Below are 17,599 nucleotides of genomic sequence, written 5' to 3'. Positions count from 1 at the left end.
TCTTCACGCCTTGACAGACAAACTTTGCTCCCATAAGACACGGAATGCATTACCCAAAAACAGACTGAAACTCGGATAGTTTTTGACATGTAACCGCTGAAACGCCATTTAGATTCGGAGACTCAGATGCTTTCTCGGGCTGTGCGAATTCAAGTTCGCTCGCTGCCAGCTCTTCACTTTCTCTTGTAGCCACACCCTGAGGTGCAACGACATGACGTTCATTTGCCTTCGTTTCAGTCCCCGATGTCTGTCCCTATCGAGACGAAAGGCCCGTTTGGGTGAGCATTTCTTGTGGGGAGATGTTCCCCAATGCAGACACTCGTTATTTTATGAGATGCAGTCGTAAGGTTAGGTTAGGTTCGTGGCTGTTGGAGGGTCACGTAGGCAATTACCACGCTTTTAGATTGTCTTGTGTTTGCGTTAATGCAGGCCATAAAATGAAAGCATGATGTGGAAGTCAAATCTTTTCGACCGTTAGTGTTTTTCGTCATCGAAACTGCTGAAGGGATGTTATGAAAATTGGTGTTCCGTATCTGTGCTAAAACATATAGCGGACAAATTCATTTTTAGTTCGTATGACTTGAAATAATCTCCATGTTTTGTGAAGTTCAACTGAAATGTTGTCATTCTTCTGGGTCAAATATTTTGTTCTTAAATGTGCATGCCTGTACAGAATGTGGTAACCATTTTACGATATATCAAAGCAACACCGCGGAGAATTTCCGAGAAGCAAATAGTCCCTCAGCTACCCAAGAAATGTCGCGTCTTGTATTGAAGCTTAAGGTTCATTACCGCGTTCACAAAACCCCTCCACAGGTCCATATCCCGCGCACAATAGAGTCGCCTAAGATATCAATTTTAATATTATCCTCCCGTTTATGCATAATTCTTCTATGTAGTCTCTTGTCTTCAGTTTTTTCGACTGACTCCCTCCGTCATTTGTCCATTCTAACAGTTTCTGGTGTTGATGATGATAAAGCTTGTCATCAGGACACTTGCGACCGTGGCTGGAGTTCGACCCAGAATATCCCAAATGAATGTCTGGGGTGTCACTGCTGCTTCGGGATGGGATAATAAATTTTCAACAGTTTACTGTGAGCTGATGTTTTATTAAGCCTGGTTTATTTTTATTTATTTTTATTATTTTTTTACACGAAGCTTCGTCTACAAAGTATCACATCATGCACACTACGGAAAAGTTAGGCTATGCATATGTTTGGTCTGTTTACACAATGGCGCTGCTAGTTTGTGAAAATAAAGTCAAAAAATATTTATTCTGCGTTCCCAGATGAATACGCAATATTTTCTTTGACTGAATAATTTTAAAATAATGACGTCGCCTGGAAGATCCATCGTAAATAGTAAATTAAAGACAAACCAGACCATTTGTATCGTAGCACGTAGTCAGTGGGAGAAATTTACGTGCGCTGAAAAAAACGCGTTTCTGAAGTTCTCATGGATTCTCTGAATTTCTTCGGCACATGTGCAGAGAAATGCGTTTTAATTTGCTACAGTTTACATTCAAGAAATTTTTAAAATTAATATTAAGGAAATAAAAATTTTATATGGTTGATTTTCAGCAAATTACTCGAATTCCAAATATTTAGATTATTATTAAGTGATTTTTCCCCCCCAGATTTGTCCATTATTCCTCTATTCAGACAATGTGATCGAGCTCTTTCAGACTTCGTAACACATGTGAAGTAATTTGTATATTGCTCTATATATTTCATGATTTGTTTAATTAAAACATTTGGAAAAAAAAACTATATATAAAATTTGGAAAGGTTATCCAATTTAGACTGCAAGTAACTGTAGCGTTCGACAGACATTGTATATATTTGATGGATGAAGAGAGACATCTATAGCCTGATTTAGCTATTTTCGTTCATATTTGTATCAGTCAGTGCGTTTTAAACATAAATCTTTAGGCGCGTGTGAATTTGAAGCGATATCCCAAATTGAAACAGTTTAGCACACGTTTAAAATTTCTGTTGAACAGTGTTACTAATTCAGAAGTTCGTTTTAGACTTTTACTCCACAGTGCTCTCGCCATATATTTTTTTTTTATTTCCAGAGATGTGAAATTATAAAATTGTCAACTCTGCACTTTCGAAACAGGCTGTGATACAGGCATATATTACAAATAGGGATTAACACGAGGTTTTGTTTCCTGACGGAATTTTCATAAATCGTTCTTTGAAATACTTGTTAAAAATTGTTTATCTTTAATTGTCTTTGTGCTAAATTGACCCATCTAATAATATCTAAAATAATAAATTATACATTTATATGAAAGCAAAATTAAGCATAATGAAGATATTTAACGATCTTTTCCTCATTCAAAAATGTTTTGGCGAGGGAAAGTGTCTCAATCTGTTGAGATAATCTGACTGCAGAATTTAGTCGAGACTCAGCGAGATCTCAGACACGTTGTAGAACGTTGTGCCATTGTTGCATGTCAAAGCTCACTGGACGACCGCTGTCTGAGAGACTGCAGTCTTTGTATACCCCCACAGCCTCGCCCGAGTAAGAATAATAACGTTTAAGTCATGATACCCTTGTAAGTGACAGAATAAAGCAAAGAATGGACCCTGGATGTTGGTGCGGAGGAGAGGAACGAGTTCATGTTCAGACCCAACCTCACAATGTCTTCAGCATCGCTCTTCTTATGTGGGACCGTGGTGGTAGCCATCTCGTGAGGGCGCGGGGACTGCAGCACTGGGAGGAGGCCCGGCGTCCTGTGTCGGTGGAGGTGCCCCTTTGCCGCCCTCAAGATACGAGAAGCTAGAAGCAAGGCCGCTGTCTGAAACCTTCGCAGGTTCAGAGCTGTAGCCCGGTTCAGGAGTGTTTCCGTCACTATTGGCACCGCTGTTTGATGGCTCGAATCCTGGTGACGACAAGGGAAACTGAAAGCCATGTCCATATCCAGTGGTCAAACCATGGCCTTCTGGAAGTCCCAGCAAAACACCTGCTGTACCGTGACCAAAGTTCAGGACCTCTCCTCCGAAGCCGCTGAAAGGTACGCCGCCTCCGACCAAGAAGGGGGATGGGAAGGGGACAGGGTGGGGAAAAGGAACGGGATATGGTTTTGGGACGGGGACTCCGATGGGATGTGGGACAACTACTGGGACAGGTACGGGACGAGGGACGGTCACTGGGTAGGGTCGAGGAACCGGAATTGTCACAGGATGAGGGACAGCTACTGGGTACAGTTTAGGGACGGTCACTGGGTAAGGCTGGGAAACAGCCACAGGGACGTGACGGTTCAACGCAACTGGGACAGACTGAGGGACGGAGATTGGGCGGGCCACTCGGAAGGCTTCGAAAAGATGCCCTCCACTTCCGGCTTGACCATTGCCAGTGCTGAACCTGGCGACAGGAACGTATTATCGGTTACTTACGATCGACTAAACGACTGTGGAAGTGTTTCATGCATTACAGCAACACCTTCTTGGACAATGTCCATTTTCTGAAGTATTATTGATAAACACGATGTTTCGGGAGATGGCACTACTCCTGTCTTCAGGTGATTGGTTGTCATTTTAGTAAGATTTAATGTTTTCGCAGCGTTCAGTCCGTAGATGAATGTAATCTGGGTTGTAGCGCCCTCTATTCTGGTAGAGGTTTACCAAAGTGTCAAAGGTTTAATCGCCCTGATGATGGACGTAGTAAGGACATCCGAAACTCTGGCAAACTTCTACCAGACTACACTGCGCTACAATCCAGAAGACAGCCATCTTCGATTGTCATTTTAGTGGTACATTTATCTGTATTAGTAAAAACAACTGAAATCGAATCGGAAATCTGCAGCAAACTGACTTACATAGGATTACACGTTTCTAAATTGATCATTGATGAACATTACAGGACATTTATTTGCCAGCATTTTAAAATATTTCTCTTTCAAATCGAAATATTTTAAATAACAGGCAAGAAAGGCGAATAACCGATTTAAAAGTTCTGCAAACCCCCATCAGTACCCGCGGTAACGAGCAAGACCAATACCGGCGGACACGTACGACTGCTTGTCCTTACCCCTGTCCCAGATGATCGGCAATGCTGCCACCTGCGTATCCGGCTCTATCTTCTGTGCCCCTGTAGCCACCGTTATCAGAAATACTTCTTGAGTCGACCCTTCCGCCTTTATCTGCGTTGATGACAACAGTTCTCTTATATTTGTTATTCTTTTGTTCAGACTCCGTCTTCGCCAGGAAAACAAAACTTAGGAGCAGGAATACCACCTGCAAGGCAAAGGGACACATCTGAGTAATCGTACGTCCGTTCTCCTAGATCAGTCAGCACATGCGTAAGTGTCGCGGTCGAGAGGTCCCGGGTTCAAGTCTCGGCCAGGAGACCGTATATCCTGACTGCTGTTTTTCGTGGTTTTCCTCACTTCCTCCAGGAAATTTCAGGGGTAGTACCTTAAATCAGGCCACGACCTCTTCCTTCCACATGCCTTCTAATTCATTCGAGCTGCTGATAAAGCGTGGTTAAGTAAAGTATAAATAGGGAAAAGAACAAGTACATAAGAAAAGCATGATTGTCTGTTCGCAGAATCCTAAGACCGAGACGAGGTGCCTCTTGGCTTAGCGGATAGTAATCAGCTCGAGTGAGGTTCAAGCTCTCTTAAATTCCGAAGTGCTGAGGATTATTCTATTATACATGAATATCTGAAACACATATACAAAGTTGAACGTAAAATTACAATCAGAAATGTCTACACTGCTAATATAAATGTATGCAACTACCACAGAGACACTCAGTTGGAACCAAAAAAAAGACATTATATATTTATATATTCATAAATATAATTCAAATATTTGTAAATGATACGTAGCAAGACGTTTCGGAGGACAATAACATTACACAAAATTAGGCCCTTCTTAAAAATTTATTATTCAGAATTAGCCATAATATTTTCATTGGCGTAAAGATGAATACATGAGTTTTGTCGCTTACCAGTCGCGCTGTGGTAGACATTTCTTTTGTGGGTCTCCAGAAGCTCTGCCCTGCAATGCCTTCCGCTCCAATATTTATAGGAAACATCCTTTCTCCTCCAGGTTTCCACAAGCCACGCATTCCAAACGTCGATCCTCAATCAACATCACTGTTTCGTTTCAAATTCGTCTCCTTTCATATTTCTCCTGTCGTCGTCAATTTCCTGGTCATCTCAGCAAGAACATTCTACGAGGATAAACCAGCAGAGGGCAGCAATGAAACCAACGGCTGCACGATCTACCTTGTTTCGGAACTGCAAAACATTTCGGAACCATTTTAAGTCTTCATTTTAGCCGGACATTAGAACGTCGACTCTTGGATCTTCAACGGCACAAAATTTTTATCTGGATTTAAGAAGGAAACAGTCATTAATGGTGAAAGTATCTAGTGGCACGTTTGCTGGGTAAGCGTGTGGTTAAGGCATGTGTTCATGTACCATCCCTCTTTTACTCCGACGGAAAACCACATCAGGAATATCGTACACGAACCAAGAACCTCAAGAAATACGCTAATTCATTGACTGGAACATTATGAGTTGCTTTCACACAAATATTAAAAGATCCTAGCCTATCCTCTTTGAGGAATTGGCCCACATTCGCCTAGAGAGGTTCATGACAATCAACAAAACATCCACTAGTAAACACGAGCAGTAAACATTCTGGTGTGACTCTAGCTGAAAATTCAGCGGAAAATCTCATAATTTGTTACGTGAAGTAGCTAAATTCCTCATATTCGCAAGTGTAACTACTGTGTTACACAGAAAGGCAGATACAAAATAATAAAAACACACGCACAGAGACGAAATCACACTTCCAAAACGGGAAGACGGATGCAGACTAGACAAAGCCTATTGCCACCCAACTTCCCGTCTTCAACAACCACTGCGTTACCCAAATTCTCACAGGCACGTGGTCACGAAATATCCTTTAATCAAGAATTCTCCTTAAATATCTTTCACGTCCTATCTTCTTCTTACCACGCGGTGTCTTAATCTTTTTAACACTTCCTTTGACTATCGACAGGGTCCCGAAAACGCCCATCATTAAGGCTTCTATTTGCCACGCGAATTAAAAAAGAAACTTTCCAATTCGTTTATTTTACTCAGCAATGTTCTCGATACCGTACAGATTTGATAACAGTCCATTCATCTCTTCCGGAAACGTGTCGTTTAGTTCCTACACTGAACTTCCTGCGAACTGGGAGTAGATTACGGGAGTGGTAGAAGAAATAACCATAGCCGACTGACAAGAACTGAATAAAAATACTTTTTAATCGCTTCTCGAGTGCTTCACTGGTAACTAAATACGAACGATGAACTCTGTTTAATTCCGTAAGACTTCACTCCAGGATGACCACACGCCCAGCACTCCTCAACCTACTCCACAGGCCAAACAACAGATAGAGGTCACAGCCTCCGGAAGTCGAAGGAAGAGATCAAGCTTGTCAGAAGGCCAGAGGACTCAGCTGGATCAAGGAAGATGGAAAAAGCCGGCTCAGGGTAATCCATTGCATCAGCTCGAGGTAGCTTCTTCAATTCCAAGTCGGAACTCCTTCGCTCTTATCACGGCAATCATCCTGACCTCTCAATTAATCTCATATCCTTTCGAAAAGAAAAGAAACCCCCTCATAATTACCCACAAAATGGAAGGCTATTAGACGACGCTGTCACATTTTAACAACAGCAAACTCTATCCCTTCAACTCTTACCCGGAATCCGATAAGCCTATCAATGCAGTTACCCGAAATGTTCTCGTAAGCACCAGTCTCGAAGATGCTGTAGTCGTTCTGCAGGAACTGGGCTTCGACGCTAGCTACAGCCCCTCTCCTGAGCAATTCTTTACCATTGTAACCATGCCCCTATTCCTTGTCACCCTGCCAGAAGTCACCAACCATATTCGACCTTAAGACCTCTTCAACACAGACATAAAAGTGGAAACCTACGGGTCCCAAATTGTACTAAGGCATTGCTCCAACTTCAAGACCTTCGGCCACATGCGGGTCTACCGCAGGCGACCACCGAGATGCCTCCGGTGTGGGGGTGGCCACCGCCTCCAAGAATGCCCCAAGAAGGAAAGTAGAGGTCGTCTTCCGAAATGTTGTAACTGCGAGGGACAGCACCCAAGGAGCTAGAGAGAGAGGTTACAGCTGCGTCTAGAACAGTGGTATTCAACCGGGGGTACGCGAAGACATCTTAGGGGGTATGTGAAATTTAAAAAAAAAATATTATTTTATGATAAATACTGAATAATCAGTAATGTAATTTATTTAATTTATTTTAGATGTAGATTATATACTATGTATAACTTGAATTATACACCAACAACTTTGGTGGTACAAATTTGAAGAGAAATTATATCTGGGGGTACGCGAAGACATCTTAGGGGGTACGTGAAATTTTAAAAAAATATATTATTTTATGATAAATACTGAGTAATCAGTAATGTAATTTATTTAATTTATTTTAGATGTAGATTATATACTATGTATAACTTGAATTATACACCAACAACTTTGGGGGTACAAAGTTGGAAGAGAAATTATATCTCGGGGTACGCGAACAAAAAAGGTTGAATACCACTGGTCTAGAAGGTGTCCCAACGTAAAAAGCAGTAGCAATCAAGATCCCAAGTGTGTAATGGCAGCGTCAAACCGGTTACGCCACGGAAGACTTAACCAGAAACATCTGACACGATCCCAGTGGCTGAACCCAGAGACCAGATCGGGACGTATTCACCCTCACGACAGTGCAGTAGACCATGGTCAGTTTGAAGACAGCGTTAAACAACAGAAGATGGTCTTTTCTCTCTCATTATGAAGGATCATCACATAAAATAATACCTGTGATTCGGTTTGGATTTTAGGTTGTCATGGCGACGAATTCCTGGCCAACTTTTAACTGTACGACGTATTTTTTTCGTGTCTGCAAAGCTGGACTCGTGAAGGTACGGAGTTGACGCCGTCCATTGTGTAAAACCCAAACAGTTGAACCTCCGGAAGTAGGAGATTTGTCCATCCACTGGCTGTCATTACAGCCTCGGCTCTAACAAACACAATCTCTTACATTTCGGTAAAGTTAATCACGATTAAAGAAAGCCTTTCTCCTCACCCTGTCACTTGATAACGGCGCTGATAATAATTAAACTTGCTCTCTCCCGCGAACATTTCCTTCCTGGACAAAACGCGAGCCCACGCTCACTTCATTGCAACAGACCAAGTTCAGTTGCTCCGAGCAACGCATTTCAAAACACTTCCCTGCAGAATTCTACAATATTTTTTTGAATATCTAGTATCGTTCATTAACATCTTTTGCCAAAGTCATTTATGGACTCGTGTTGTTGCCGGTAATCGAACGCTGGACGTTTCGAGAGCGACTTGCAATTTCTCGGTAGAGGTGGTTGGTTCTGATATAAAAAAACTCTCTCCTTCCGTGTATAAGACAGCGTTTGAATTGTTACTGGAGGACCTCGTCACTGAACGATCAACTGTTCTTACTTTAATTGAAGCTACCGTGAAGCTGTACGTAGCAGTGAAAGGATGGACTTTCGCTTGTAGCAGGAGAATTAATAGGTTTGAGTCCGAAACGAGGAGCTGCTCGCAGAATCAGTGCTGGCAACACGACATAAACAAAGATAGAGACTAATTATTATATTACTTTCATTGCCTTAATGAAGATCACAACAAACATCAGATTCTCTGCTTCCGAATGACGTAAACTCGTGACAGGTTCTTCGGGGACATCGGAACGTCTCGTAGTCGTGTGGTGATCCGGGCTGCAGTATCTGACCAGAGCGTCCTCCGATCCTGCCTTCGGGTGACCTTGAAATAAGGAATAGGACATGGAAGTGCTGCTACGAGTGTGGTACTTCGTTATCGAGAGGCCTCTGGTTCGATTCTCTCTTCGTAGACTTCTTGTGTCCATATTTGATTCTCCTTTTGATCAGTCTAGTAATCCGTTGCTTATGTACTCTGAAAATGGATGCCTTAGATTTGAATTTAATATAAAGTTTGCTTTAAAATGACCCATAACGAAACGAAGGTAAATTTTCTCGGCAGTTTTTAGTGTTGGTAGTTCCGTTACCAAATTTAATGGAAATCCGTTGCGGTTAAACGTGGGGGAAAGTCCTGACGGATACATCCGATCTATTATTTGGTCTCTACTTGTAGTTTAAGCAAAGAGAAAACTGTTTAAACAAAACTTCTTTTTTCAATATGTGGGAGGAGGTTTGGCTTCCGATTTTTAAAGCTGAGGATACGAGAGCAACAGTTCCGTGCTCGGTCTGGTTTCTTATCGCAGTTAATGGTTCAGTGGTTACATACAAACGCTTTCGAACGCCCCCTTCCGTCTGATAAGAAACTTCCTTCCCGACAGTCGTCTGTCTTGGCTTGACATCGTGCGTGATCAGATTCATTTCTCAGCCCCTAAACCCTTTAAGGAAATGTTTCTCAATCTGTACGCCGCAAGCTTATGCCGGCAAAATGCTGATGTGGGAAATGTTTACAGAAAAAACACACGAAGTTCGATCCAGTCACAAACCTGGCAGAATCAGACAAGAACACAGAATTTTCTAGCTGAAAAATTCACACAGATGAGGAGACTCATAAATTGTACTCCTCGCCAAATATAATTAGACTGATCTAATCAAGGAAGATGAGATGGGCAGGGCATGTAGCTCGCACGTGAGAGAAAAGGAGTGCATACAGGTGGGCAAACCAGAAGGAAAGAGACCACTAGGAAGACCTAGACGTAAGTGGGAGGAGTATAATATTAAAACGAATCTTAAATAAATATGATGGGGTGGTGTGGACTGGATTAATCTGGCTCGGGATAGGGACCAGTGGCGGGCTCTTGTGAACACGGCAATGCTCAGCTCCATGGAATTAATAAGTGAGAAAGTAAATAAGACAGCTCAATGTGTTCGTTCAGTGACTTTTCGAAGCTTGACCTGGGTTCGATTATGCAGGACGTGGGCGAATGCTCACGATGCGGAAACATTCGCTCTGAGAGAGGGGGGGGGGGGGGGGTCGACCGTGATCGCGTCTCGCTCTGCCCTTCACGGCAAAAGACGTGCGTTCTTTACAGCAGCAAAGTAGAGCAAGTTCACACTCGGTTTAACGCCTCTTCATGCGGTAATCCGGCCTTGGTACTCATTGCCACAAGATCTGCTGTTAGGCGCTTTCGAAACTCAGAATTTTAAAAATACACGTCGTCTGGCTTCGCCGTATCTATTGGTCTGTCTGTCTGTCTGTCAACATGTAACAACTGCTAAGTAGATTTTCGTAATATTTTATATTGGGCTGGGAATCCCCCGCGTGGGGAATCTTTGTCTAGGAATTACTCGGCCGTTAGCAAAGGTCACGTTCTAAAGAAACATAGGAAAACGTATACATTTTACCTTTCTTCAAACAGGCCACGACTGCTTAATTTGACGTAATTAATCTGGGCTTTGAGGTGACGTGCAGATAGTTGATGGCGCCAGGTTCAATTGCTCGAGACTTATAGCCTCTCATTGGACTAAAATTATCAATAAAACCCGCGCCTGATGTCAGACTATAATCGAGTCCACAACGTTCAAACAACAGATCTGTCAGTCGCTCATCTGGTCAAGAAATTCCTGTTATGTTACGGAACACGAAAGCTCATTACGGTGAGTGCAGAGACACCGGAACTGGATCCTAGTTCTAGCCAGCTTAATCCAGTCCAAACCTTCGCTCCACATTTTTACGCGATCCAATTTCAGACTCGTTTCGAACTGAATGTTGTAAACACGCTATTAATTTCGATATATCGGCTCGTCTGTCCGTATCTAACTATTCGAGATCAAATGAACGAACGGATTTTTATTAAATTTGTTATTGATTACCTTTACTGATCTGTGTTTACAAATTCCAATTTCGTCCAAAATCAGATGATATCAAAGTGCCTTTACCAGGAAACCAAAATTCGCAGGGCCCGCATGGAAACTCCCTAGCCTACATCGCAAATATATGGGGGAATCCTTCGTGATTACGTCATCGCTGATCGCGGGCTACATGCCCCTTCTTGGTATATTCATTCTAATAATATTTAGATATGAACACAAAGACGTGAAATATATGTTTCGACCATGTTGGAAGTTTTAGAACACGCCCACAATGCTTCGTATTGTTAATTCCGGTCCCGAGCGAGGAGTGCGGGCGTAATCAGACCTGAAGCGTCCACGACGGCTCTGCGTCTCAATGTGAACTGAGCCTCTCATTCCTGATCTTCTTCTGTTCGCTTTTCGTAGTGAGAAAGTGTTTCCAGTTTTGTTCTTGACGGCAGGTAAAACCGTTCCACTGCCTTCTCACCAATGAAAGGCAAGTTGTTTCTCTGGCAACACGTCGTGTTTATATAAAGGTGGCCTAGAACTTGAGAAGACTCAGTTTCTCGTTGACAAGACACGAATTGGCTTGCGAGGAAAAATGGACACAGCGATGGTGAGTTGCTGTATTTTCTCGTTCACAGTAAGATGCTGTATCAACTACATGTTGTGCCGGGAGGGACGATACTATTTGTAGGTTATTTAATGACGATGAATAAATCGCACTCTACTGAATTAATTGTTACGTCGTAGCTTATGGTAAGTGTCAAGGATGTGAGAAAATATTTTAGAAAATGAGGTAATCTACTTGTATTAAAATATATAATAAAATACAGGTCAATACACAAAACTATATTTGGGTGTTAAAATTTAAAATTTAAATGTTAAAATTTAAAATTTAAAATTAGCGCTATTCATCACTATAAGGATGTATATTCCAAACTTATTTGCATATAAAATGAATAACTCCCAAATTTTATCACATTGGTTTACAGCATACTTCAAAACAAACATAAGATGGGAAAAACGAGAAGACCAGCAAAACATATTACAATAATAAATTATTGAAAGGCATGCATTTAATATAAAACAGTTTTAAATAAAAAACAACACCTGAAGATGATGTATTACATCGAAACATGTTGTGAAATGAAGAAAAGCGCGCAAATGTAACATCCTTATAGTGATGAATAGCGCTAATTTAAAATTTTAAATTTTAACACCCAAATATAGTTTTGTGTATTGACCTGTATTTTATTATATATTTTAATCCAAAACACAAACATGACGCATGTAAACCTTAAATCTACTTGTAATTTGTCTGATTTCTTACATACAACAATACAGAATTTCTGGACATTGTCGCCCCAGTTACTAACAACAGTGATGACGTAATAGCGGAGGAGATTTAGAGTTAATGTGGTTTATACGACAATGATACATCAGCTGAAGGAGTTTAGTAACGTCAAAACAGTGACAGTTTTTGTGTTCATCGACAGAACACGGACCAAGACAGAAGCTGATTTGAAAGTCCAGCGTCAGTCAACCAATGATTTGCATTTCGGCACGAGACACATTGTTACGATTATGATTAACTAGCAATACGAATTATAAATGCAATCCGTGCCAGGGAACACACACTTAAACTCGCGATCTCTGCGTCTCTGTAATCTGAATGGTTCTAGCTGTTGACCGAACGTCTAACATCAAGCCTACTTCGTGTTCCGAAACCATCGGCTTCTAATGTCGGTCCTGTCTAAAGTTCCTCCAAGGAAGTGCCACGGTGTCACCAGACCACTGTATCTTACATCCTGAACCAATGTCTGCGTCGTATTATTCGCGAAAGAACTGGGACACGTTTCAATAAATTCCCGTTATTATCCTCTATTACTTTTACTACAAGAACATAACCTCAAATTTCTTCTCTCCGGCTTCATCTGTTAGCCACAAAGTAGTTCCTGAGAGAATGTCGTATTTTCAATCAGGACTTAGTATTTATTTATATGTAACTGTTCACTGTAATCAGTACGGCCCCAAAACAGCCCCCCACACCCTCAGCTCTAGGATTGGAGGGTGGGGAGAGGGTGTCCAAGACAAGGCAAAGTATTCATTCGCCGAAACGTTTAGTATCGTATTAATGAAGCATTAGCTTTCATTTGAGGCTTCTGGTTCCAATACTCATGTGTTCATGATATTGTATCAACTGTTGCAGTCAAGCAGAATGTATATTAATACATGTAAGAGGGTGAAGAATTCAGAATTCAAAGGGAAATATTTGTAGCATTCATAGGGCGTTTGTGCACAAAATGGCTGAGGAGAATATGCCTAATATTACGCCTTGACATTTGACTCTTGTTTTACAATATTTTAGAAAATGGTTAAGGACAAATGTCGTAATGATTCAAATCGAGAACTGCTGGACCAAAGCAAAGAATTATATAATTTCTCTTGTAGACACACAAATACGAGCAATGGAATGGCAATTCATTTTGCCCTTAAGATCAGTAATAAGAAATGAATCATAAAGATATTTGAAAAATTTAAAAGATTCAAAAACAAATAATAATCACGTAAAATATCGATATGAAACTTTTCTTTGAATACTTTCCAATTTATTTTTCTAAGTCAATGTAAATTTCCCCATACCACGTAATTAAAGCATCATACAAGACGACAGGGCTGACTAAGTAATGAACATTTCAGTGAAACTACAATTTACTATTTAACGTAACACCAACATTCTTTATAATAAATTTAACACCAGATCACTGGACGGTGGGCTGGCGAATTTCAGGACACAGTTCGTTAGTGACAACAGTGGGTAAGACAGGTTCCAAGGCAGTCCAGAAAAAAACACGAAGCTGAGAAGAAGACCGTCTCTTAAGCAACTTACTTATTTCAGTAGAGTGGAGTTACCGGAGGAAACTCTTCGCCTATTATAACGTAGCTTTCACTTGATATTTTATAGAGTTATCTTTTTTCTCTAAACACATGGACTGGTGGGTTCTTACCTGCGTGTAATGGCTTCTTCTTACTGATTGACACACTTTTAAATAGTGATAAAAACAAATTTTGAAATAAAGAATTTTGTAGAACTTGGTGCTAATTGAGTATAAAACAAAGAATGCACTTATGTAGTGAAAAAACCACTCTACAAGAAGAAGCCAATAGACACAGAAGACCACGTCTTCAGATGAAAAATCTGAAGACATTGACGAAAAGAAACATGCTTTCACAGCAAGGAACAAAAACTCATAACACGCAGGTTAAGCGTAATATAATTGGTAGAAAGTTTCTGAGGCTTAAACTGCCGTTAATGATGATAAAAGTGAACTCTTTAACAATATTAAGTGAAAGTTACAAATTATTTTTACATTATAATGACGCACGGTTATTTTAAATTTAAAGAAGTAATTTTCCATGATTTATGGCCATTATAAACAAGTACAGAGTGATTAGAATACACATGAAATTTTTAATTCAAATATCTAATTTCAGTTTTAACTGAATCAGCTCTTCTGAGTTCTAATGTTTGTATATAAGACAGTTTCTTTCGCTATGAAAAAAAGTTCCCGTTCATATTTTCATGCACTCTTTTGCAAAGCCAGTAATTGATTGAATATTTTTTTTTCTTATTTAAACCTGAGCTGAAAACAGTTTCGTATTTCGACCACATTCCCTTCCTGTGTCACTACTAGACTCCGTGGTTGTTCCGTGCCGTTGTCATGGTATCGTCCTGAAGTCATTCAAACGATGTGTACACAGGCAAACGAAAGGAACTGGTGGTAAACCGAACGATACTCTTTTCTTTTTCTCAGATTCTCTTCCAGTTGATGGCGATCTTGGCAACGTGCTCGTCTTCATTCTATGGACAGCTTGATGGCTATCCCCACGAAGTTGAGACCATCGACCTCGGCAGAGCGCAAGAGACCACTCACACCATTCAGTTCCCGCTGCCGGTACGAACCGTCAGAGTCACTAAAACCGTCGCCGTCCCAATTCCAGTCCCATACCCAATTCGGCGAGACGTCCCCGTGCCAGTTCTATATCCGAAACCAGTCCCCGTGCCAGTGCCCGTCCAGTTGCAACAGCACCAAGCGGCCCCTGTGGGGCTCGTTCTGTACGACGCCGGGAGGTCACTGGCTGGTTATGACGGCTACCCCAGCGGTACCGGCAGAACAGGAGCCACGATCGGGCACCACGAGGGGTCTATCGGTGTCGTTGTTGGGGCCAGCTATGGGGTTTCGGGTCCGGTTGGCTCTGCAGGGAAGTACCCGGGAACTGTCGTACCCGAATCCGTCGGTGTCAACGAGTACACTCAAACCGGTGACCTCGGTCAAACAGCACATCGATACCAAAACAGCGGAAGTGACGCGAGCTCCAGTACCGCTGGATCAGCTGATAATTACAGTATTACGAAGTCTGTAGAGACGACTTACGACGGATCTGGTCCAGACAGTAGGACGAACAATATACAGGGCTACGGGGAAGACCCGAAGGGGAAGTAAGGTTAAGAGACTAGAAGATGCGGAGTGTTTGTAATTTTCCTTCTGCCTGACGCGAACTTTGCCAAAGTCTCCTTTGGTCAACAGACCGAAGTAACCCGTATGAGGCTGACCCAACACCAGATTCATTGACATGTCGTGTTTAACGGAGTAACACGGCAACAGCAAACGACCTCGAAGTCCCATTACTTCCCCGCTACTTGAACAGATTACTTACGACTTGAAACACTTTACATTACAATACAACGCGGTGACACACTAAGATGAGATCTGAGGTTCTCATGGCTGTGACGCTGGACGCAATCTGCCTGCATCAACACTAAACCGGTATGTTCCGTAACGACCAGAAATCAATGTAGGATTTGAGGTTTTCACGGCGGTGAGTCGGTAGATGGCTGTCTTCTGGGTTGTTGCGCCGTCTAGTCTGGTAAAAATTTACTCATCGCCCTGAAGATGGAGGCAGCAAGGATCTCTAAAACGTCGGTAAGCTTCTAGCAGACTACACGACGCAACAATCCAGAAGACAGCCATCATCAGAAATCAACTTTGTGCTCACGAAATTGAAGAAAATGTTAAACAATCAACGAGGCCTGGTTTTTAATTACAGATTGTCCCGAATGATTGTCTCAAGGTCACAACATCTTGACTTCAAATGTTTTCTAACTTTGATCTTGTGCTCAGTTTACGAGAAAAGTCTCTTAATGAGTACGTATGTTCGTTTTATACTCATACATTTTCTCATACTTGGTATATTCGCGTTTCATTTCACTGCCTTGTCAATAAAACAAACATTTTTCACGACGAAATTGTAGAAACGAAAAGCATCTACCTTTTCGTATGGTAACAATTAAAATCACAAAATAACAACCCTCCAGGAAACAAGAATTAGTCGCCCCACAATTGAAATGCAAGCGATATATTATATATATTACATTTTGAAGTTGACGTCATCGAATATATGTTTCTTGTCGCAAGACAACTTCCATATAAACATTACTTCCTTCTGCCTTGTGGGCTTACTCAATTTATGCACGTAGGTATTTCTTTTGGTATTTAAAACAAACTACAAAATAATTCATGAAGTAATTTTTTTTATTTAAACCATTTTTAATTTGTTGCTATTGTTAAATTCTGTATTTGTATATAATGTTGTTGTATTTGTCCTACAATGTTTAATAAAAATGTATTTTTTTTTGATTAAAGCTCTTGTAATAGCCTTCTTAATGTATCATCACTGAATGAGTTGTAACCAGGAATTATTATTAGAAAACATTTATTCGAAATTAAATTTAACAGAAAATGTTTCTTTTTGTTCTGTCCACTTCAAAATATTTGATCTTGTGGTGTTATTGCTAAGAACCGGAAAATTATAAACGTCTTTAATCTTCATATTTATCTCTCAGAGCGACGAATGTGGAATCTAACATTGAATATGCATGGTGGAGATGAAGAACGACTCAGATAAATCTTTACCTACTCGAATTTTGCTACAGGTTTCATTTAAGCACATTTTTATTAGACTCAGCAGCTTCTTTGGTACACCAAATTCAATAAGAATATTAAATGGCCCTTCTCTCTTATCAGAGTCGTAAGATTTTTTTGAAATGTATAAACAATTGACGTATCGTAATCCCATTTTTTCTCTAGTATCTGACGAATGCAAAAGATCTGATAAATCGTTGATCTGTTACATCTGAAACACTGAGTACTGTAAAATATCGCAATTGTTCTGAAATGGCATAATTAAACTACTGATCGACACTAATAAATGGTCCAGAAACACTACAACATAAATTTGTATTTATTTCTATGTTGGTTGTAACAATGAATACTCGAAACTCGTCCTATCCCAGTTTCCAGTCGAATTATTATTAGAGAACTCAAAAAGTCTGTACTCCTGTCAGGATTACGTCGTGCAAGCGAATAGCAGGCCTGCCACCAAAAGTAAAGAGATGAAAGTTTTCAACGCTTTAATTTTTACAGGAGGGGGCAAAAGCAGAGCCATTGGTGCATGACTAACCGTACTAGACGTCTTTCTCGTCTAGAGGAATTATTCAAAACACATTTCTTTATATTTCAATGCCATGCCCCTCCCCACTTACAGAGAAATGCAGAAGATGGATCGCCTCTCGAAGCTAAGAAATTCACAAAACTTCGAGGTGTACTACCATCGATAACCTCGACACCATTCTCCAAACCACATATAATATGAGAAATGGGGGGTACCGGGGAAATAAAATACCCCGGGGGGGG

At 41.0% G+C, this 17,599-nt stretch overlaps 2 protein-coding genes across 2 annotated transcripts; one reads left to right on the top strand and one right to left on the bottom strand.

Moving 5' to 3' along the window:
- Positions 1–1,723: 1,723 nt before the first annotated feature.
- Positions 1,724–8,661, bottom strand: LOC110837163 (uncharacterized). The gene is made up of 3 exons (XM_022079019.2): positions 4,963–8,661; positions 4,039–4,244; positions 1,724–3,372 (listed from the first exon to the last, which is right to left on the bottom strand). The coding sequence occupies exons 1-3, from the start codon at positions 5,080–5,082 to the stop codon at positions 2,670–2,672; spliced, it is 1,029 nt and encodes a 342-aa protein (XP_021934711.1). The 5' UTR covers positions 5,083–8,661; the 3' UTR covers positions 1,724–2,669.
- A 2,204-nt stretch (positions 8,662–10,865) lies between these two features.
- On the top strand, positions 10,866–17,140 carry LOC110837148 (uncharacterized). The gene is made up of 2 exons (XM_022078993.2): positions 10,866–11,457; positions 14,660–17,140. Exons 1-2 carry the CDS (start codon positions 11,443–11,445, stop codon positions 15,347–15,349), a joined length of 705 nt encoding a protein of 234 aa, XP_021934685.1. The 5' UTR covers positions 10,866–11,442; the 3' UTR covers positions 15,350–17,140.
- The last annotated feature ends 459 nt before the right edge of the window (positions 17,141–17,599 follow it).

The sequence above is a fragment of the Zootermopsis nevadensis genome, unplaced genomic scaffold (assembly GCF_977971745.1).
Source record: "Zootermopsis nevadensis isolate Lab colony 2312 unplaced genomic scaffold, Znev_1.0 Znev_ptg000022l, whole genome shotgun sequence".
NCBI lineage: Eukaryota > Metazoa > Arthropoda > Insecta > Blattodea > Termopsidae > Zootermopsis > Zootermopsis nevadensis.
This window is presented reverse-complemented; position numbering and strand designations above follow the sequence as displayed.

What these genes read in the sequence shown, in the direction of transcription:
- LOC110837163 (XM_022079019.2), bottom strand. Translation starts at nt 5,082, where the DNA reads ATGCGTGGCTTGTGGAAACCTGGAGGAGAAAGGATGTTTCCTATAAAT. An exon ending in TGTCTACCACAGCGCGACTG is followed by an intron (nt 4,245 to 4,962) that starts GTAAGCGACAAA and finishes TTTGCCTTGCAG; the next exon opens with GTGGTATTCCTGCTCCTAAG. An exon ending in GCCGATCATCTGGGACAGGG is followed by an intron (nt 3,373 to 4,038) that starts GTAAGGACAAGC and finishes TCCTGTCGCCAG; the next exon opens with GTTCAGCACTGGCAATGGTC.